The sequence below is a fragment of the Zingiber officinale genome, chromosome 4B (assembly GCF_018446385.1).
Source record: "Zingiber officinale cultivar Zhangliang chromosome 4B, Zo_v1.1, whole genome shotgun sequence".
NCBI lineage: Eukaryota > Viridiplantae > Streptophyta > Magnoliopsida > Zingiberales > Zingiberaceae > Zingiber > Zingiber officinale.
In genome coordinates this window covers 96,657,523-96,663,287 of record NC_055993.1, presented here as the reverse complement: position 1 = coordinate 96,663,287, position 5,765 = coordinate 96,657,523, and the positions used below count along the sequence as shown (strand labels likewise).

The following is a 5,765-nucleotide window of genomic DNA, read 5'->3' as shown; positions in this document are numbered from 1 at the left end:
AGTTATACAGTTAACTATAAACTGTTTTTATACTTATGAATAAAAATAATACGTTTCCATTTTGAATTATCTGTATCCAAATGTTCACATATATACGAAGGGAATAAAAGAAGTAACAAATGCAGTTAGTAAGCTGTGAATGCATTGGTTATCTCCGGTGATCTTTTCACAAAATGATAGTGAGAGGAAGGTCACAATTAGAGGCACAGGCAAGGCTTAAACCTCGACTTTATTGAGAGCAGAATACAAGACAGTCCCATATTATATCTGATTCAACCTCCACTTTTGATACCTAAAACCAAGTTTGTTGTATATTTAGGCACTGCAGTGCCGAGCAAAATGCATAGATAGACATTACTACCATCTATACTGAAAATGTTTTAGGTCAAATTCCTAACATCCTCAGAGTCAACTTCAGCGAAGGAAGGAAGCTGATCGTCTCTATATTTCTAATGAACTACGAGAACTCAATAAAGCTTCGGCATACTTATTTATCCGTACGCTATCAAGTTCTAGGCGAAATGAATCAATCTGGTCATTCATGCTATTTCTCGCCTTTCTTCTGAAATTGTAGAAAGTGCCCAGGTCACTCTTGCAGCGTGCAACTTTACCCTCTTGATCTAACCCACTCCTCTTCTGATCTGCACCAAATAAAGCAGATCTACAAGCAGCTCGAAACCAAGACGCCTTTTTCTCCCTTGTTTCCGTAGCAGGAGAATATGCAATGTTGTCAAAACAAAGTCCTTTTCCGGGTTCATCATTAGAACGAGTCGAACCAGATGTTCCTTTGCTGCCGTTTTTCCTTACCATCTTATTAAGTTTGCCAAGAAGCTTTGATTTTCTTGCATGGATGTCTTTTTTTGTTGACGGCTCATCGACTGTGGGTTCATCCTGTGAAGAGTATTCAATATTGTCAAAACCTGCAAATGCATACTCAAGTATGAGCTGCTTGGCTTTCTCCTCTGAGTTTGGGCTCAAACAGTTGCTTAGATCCTTGGCTTCTGCTCTTCCCAGAGATATCTGATGATCCTGCTCATACCGCAGACAGGCGTTGAGCCATTTGAGATAGACTAGTTCCTCCAAGTCCGCACAGTGGTCAGCACGAAGCTGCTCTAACGTGTTCTTCAATTCCTGGTTTGCTTCTCTCAATTGGTTGAGTTCGTCCAAGACTTTTGCCTGCGTGATTTTGTTAGTTAAGGTGATTTCGATCAGCAGTCGTACTAAACCAAATTTTATTCTTGAAGGAGTCATTTACCAGTTTGTCCAAACGTTGCCCCAATTCCAGATTTTCCTTCGTCAGCATGGAGTTCTTCAGTCTTAGTTCAGCAGCCTCCTCTTCTAGTTCTTCTTTAGACCTGTTCGACTCATAAAGTGCATCAGATGTCTCTCTGCTTTCCTTGCGCTCCACCTCTTCATGCAGCGAGTTAATCCTTTTCTCCAGGGACGCTATCTTCTCTCTGGCCTGAACGCGAAGAGATTCCATTTTCCTTTTGATTTGCGTTACATTCGTCCTTTCAGATTCGAGCTCTCGCTTGGTTCTCGAGGAATCTGATGCTTCAAGCTTGAGCCGCTGGTTCTCTTCTTTTAGGGACTCGATCTTGAGTGCCAAACGATTCGTCTCTAGCAATGCTGTTCTCAGTCGATTTTCAAGCTCTCTAATGGCGCCCTCCTGCTCTTTCAATGCATACCACTCGAGCATTTCGGTCTCAAGGCTCCTGCTCCTCTCCCTGAGATCTGGTTCTTCAACTACTTCCTGCAAAGGGAGCCCCTCTGCCTCCATTGGGCTTTTAGGACATTGTTGAGCGATGTCATGGTTGGTGATCTTCATTGTTGTCGAAGGAGTTCCATGGACGATTTTTGCAAGAGGTTCTTCTTTCTTTACAATTTAAGGTCATTTAGAACGATAATCGAGGGAAAACAAAACTCGACTATATAGGACCAAAATTAAATCTAACAACTAGTAATTCTAACTCTTACTCTTTGATCTTGCAGGGCAAGGAGATCGTCTTTGAGGCCTCGGCGTGAAAAAGTGGGACTGTTGAGGTTTGATTTATTCTCAGTTTCAGATTCATCCGTTCCTTCGACTACGAGAATGCATCAAAATCAAATCACATACGTATAGATGAATCAGAAGCATGCAAATTAACCATGCATATATACCTTTGGAGCTGGATACGTTGAGGTAGCCAACGATGTAGCTGGTGAGATGAATTGCTACGGCCATGCATAGTCGAGGAAGCAATGGTCGTTCGTCCTCCATCTCGATCTCCAGCAACATTTCCTTTCCTCTAGCTAGCATTCATTCAAGAATCATCACCCGTGAAACAAATATATATATAAAATGCTGCAACAACTAAATTAAATATAAAACGCTCCTTTGTCGATCTGTTTGAGATTGATCTTGCCTTATTTTGTGAGTTGTGACAACGGAATAAATAATCTTTGCCTTCCGATCAGATGGTTTTGTAGTTGTTTTGCGGTGATTCTATGTGCTGAGAGACGTCTCTATGTTGTTGCTTGGGAAGATGAACAAGATGCTTTTTCTTGCCGGATTCGGTGCGGTTTTGCCTTAGACGGATAGAGCTTCGTCTCATGCAGTGTGTTTTCAGTAATAGGTCGATGGTTGGATTACGTGGGGATGCATATAGCAACAAGGAATACTGCAGATTGTGGATGAAGGGAAAGTTTATCTGTTTTTTTTCCCCCAAATTTAATTCATTCAGATCGATCACCAAGTAACTTCCGTATAATCACAAATTTGCTATTTCTTTTCTTTCTTTTTTAAACTTTGTTTTGTAAAGAAAAAACAGTGGTTCGAATAAACCGCTATTAATCAGTTTGCAGTGTCCACTGGGTTTCCAATACAATTGGCCGGGAAAGGTTCACAGAATTATCAAATGAGTATCTATACTTGCAAATATAATCGTCATCAACAACAATATAATAGTCCTCTTGCGGTGGTTGAGATATAAAGTATTATCATTTGCCACATGAAATTTTGAGGTCAAAATTCGGCGCGTCTTAACATACCTTTCAGCTCAATCCTATGAAAAACATCCGCTTTCTCTATTGTGCTTTAAGAGCTTGATAATAGTAAGATCTTATTGTATTGTAGATGCATCCATTCATGTATCATTTAACACATCACACAAATAAATATTGATGAGCAATTCACGCTAGCTACCACAACTCTTAGCATGCTACGCTAAGAGTTTTTACTTTTTAGTATTTCATTTTCTTTGTTTAATATCCTTATTATGTTTAATTTATTTACCATAATTATTAGATTTTAAATTCACTTCTTATCAATTAGTTTGAACGTTTAATATGAAGCATGCTAATTCATTTAGGTATCATTACAAGGTCTACAAGTAACTGTTATATAACTATCAACAATAAGAAATATCAATAGTATTAAAATTCAAATAAATCTAAAAATAAGTATCAAGTAATAAAAAGTATCTATTTTAATCCATGAATATAAAATAACATCAATTACTTAGACAGATAGATGTACCTATTTTTATATATCGGAAGGTCACTGGAACTTATCCAATTAAGTATTCGTCGATATGAAGACCAATTGAGTACTTGCTGCAATGAACAGAAGCAATAATACTTGGCAGTTGAGAAAGGGCAAACCGGAAGAGGAGAGTTGGGAGAAACTGTTTTGCTGGCTGGAAGAAGATAAGAAAACTACTGTTATTGCTCTAAAACCTGCTGCTTGCAGTTTGGTGCATGGCTGGAAGAAAGGAAACAGGGGAGAATAAGAAGAAAAAAAGAGGAAGGATCGGCCGAAGCGTGGAGGGATTGCGTCCGCGCGCGTAGCGTGCAGCGGCAGCAGAGAGAAATCCCGAGTGAAAAGAAAGTTCTAGGATATAATTAATAGATTATTGAATGGTTTAATCATTTAATTCGGTCTGACCAAATCAAATCTTATTTAATTTGGTTAAATCGAGGTAATCCTTTTTTCGATCCCTGTCCGATGAATTCAATTCAATTTAATCCGATTTTAACTCAACGCACTCATTGTGATTCAGAATTTTAGCAAATTTTAAATAAAATCAGTACTTACCATTTATTACCGAGATTATAATGAATATTTTTCATAACCGAACTTAAACTTGGATGTAGGTCTTTCTTTATATGCAAGGATTGGTCCAGCATTATGAAAAAAGAGTAAAAACTTACTCCATTTCTTTTCTTCTTCCATTATTAATTTTAACTTAGCACTAGCTTGTTGCTTCCTTTATTGGATAAATCTCATATTAAGTAAGAAAAATAAAAAATCATAGAAATTTTCTTTTTTTCTTTACTTTTTTTTTTTTAATAAAATTCAGTTTAGGTACGAATACATTCATCACATAATTCAATAAAATCTATTAAATCTATGTCAATGTTAGATTGATACATATATTAATCAAGAAAATCTCATTTTGATTGATCAGTAAAAAAATTAATAATCTCAGCTAATCTCATTAATTATTTCTAGGGTGGCCGGTCCGGTCCTACGGAAGTTTTCCACCGGTCATCAGGATAAATCGGGAAGTGCGCACGACAGTCAACCCAGACGTCTAACATCTTTTGATTGCGCTTCCCATTTGAAGGAAAATTTTCATAAATACATTGTAACTAGGAATCGAATCACATATATCTGAATGATAACCTAAATTTCCTACAATGACACTCTACCCCGGGGACTTGATTGATCAGTAAAAGAAAATAGGCAGGGTTGGTCTTGAAATACTTCATTGTATTATTAAAATAAAATTGACTCGCTTTGGGCTCTTTTAACTCTCAGTGGTAGAGTAATGCTCTGGTAAGGCGTAAGTCATGATTCAAATTGGATAAGGGACTTTTGCTTTTTCACTAAATTAAAGTTTTAGTCTTCATTTTTTGATAGAATAAAGGTATTCTTTTTATTTGTAAAAAGCAAAGGGCAACCTGTTCTTTTTTATTATTACCGGCTATAGTTAGAAAGTTTATTTAAAATGAAACATTATTAATTATTAATTCATTTATTAGTTACTATAAGTATAAATAGTAATTAATAATTGTTGTTATTAAAGCTAGTGTGAGAGTAGTTATTTTCATGTTTAATAATTAAAATTGTTCTTTGTTGATAGAAATATCCAATTATTTTTTATAAAATGTTCAATCACTATTACGAATTAACAAATAAATATAGGCTTAATTGAAATAAGTGCGTGTAAATATGTACGTTTACCTTGACCAATGAGGACAAGACTTTTTATAATCTAAAAGCATGAGATGTCATATCCAATACTCACAGAGGAGAGATGTACTTTTGACACGATGTTATATCTCGACAAAGAAGATGCTCCATTGTCGGGGTCACTGGTGTTCCATCATTGTATCAAATAATAATTTTAATAAATTAAATTTTTATAAATTTGTATAATAAAATTAAAATATGCTACTAAATACATTTAATTTAATTTTAATTTATAATAAATAATTAATATTCCTATAAATAAAGACAACAAAAAATAATTATTATAAATTAATTATATTTGATTTTATTAATTATATAATAATATAATAAGATTAAAAGATAAAAATTCTCTCCCACGTTGCACTATTCCCACATCACCAAATATATTTGGTGTGTGAATTTGATGTATGGATTGGAGAGGTTTAGTGTTATTTTTACATCAAATATGGTGTTTTGGTGTACGGATTAGAGATGGTCTTAAAAATTGTTATTCTCGGTATCTTCCGGAGTGTGCGTAAATTGATACTGG

The 5,765-nt window shown here is 35.4% G+C and overlaps 1 protein-coding gene across 4 annotated transcripts; it reads right to left on the bottom strand.

Moving 5' to 3' along the window:
* Positions 1 to 212: 212 nt before the first annotated feature.
* On the bottom strand, positions 213 to 3,856 carry LOC121975625 (protein CHUP1, chloroplastic-like). Of its 4 annotated transcripts, none has more exons than XM_042527378.1 (6): positions 3,718 to 3,830; positions 3,518 to 3,594; positions 2,161 to 2,660; positions 1,978 to 2,084; positions 1,256 to 1,876; positions 213 to 1,176 (listed from the first exon to the last, which is right to left on the bottom strand). In XM_042527378.1, the coding sequence occupies exons 3-6, from the start codon at positions 2,297 to 2,299 to the stop codon at positions 442 to 444; spliced, it is 1,602 nt and encodes a 533-aa protein (XP_042383312.1). In that variant the 5' UTR covers positions 2,300 to 2,660; positions 3,518 to 3,594; positions 3,718 to 3,830; the 3' UTR covers positions 213 to 441. The 4 variants fall into 4 exon arrangements, with proteins under 4 accessions (XP_042383312.1, XP_042383314.1, XP_042383313.1 ...); XM_042527380.1 differs by having other exon boundaries at positions 2,161 to 2,292; XM_042527379.1 differs by having other exon boundaries at positions 2,161 to 2,292; positions 3,518 to 3,855.
* Between the last annotated feature and the right edge of the window lie 1,909 nt (positions 3,857 to 5,765).

What these genes read in the sequence shown, in the direction of transcription:
- LOC121975625 (XM_042527381.1), bottom strand. Translation starts at nt 2,299, where the DNA reads ATGCTAGCTAGAGGAAAGGAAATGTTGCTGGAGATCGAGATGGAGGAC. An exon ending in CAACGTATCCAGCTCCAAAG is followed by an intron (nt 2,085 to 2,160) that starts GTATATATGCAT and finishes GCATTCTCGTAG; the next exon opens with TCGAAGGAACGGATGAATCT. An exon ending in GGCAACGTTTGGACAAACTG is followed by an intron (nt 1,177 to 1,255) that starts GTAAATGACTCC and finishes AAAATCACGCAG; the next exon opens with GCAAAAGTCTTGGACGAACT.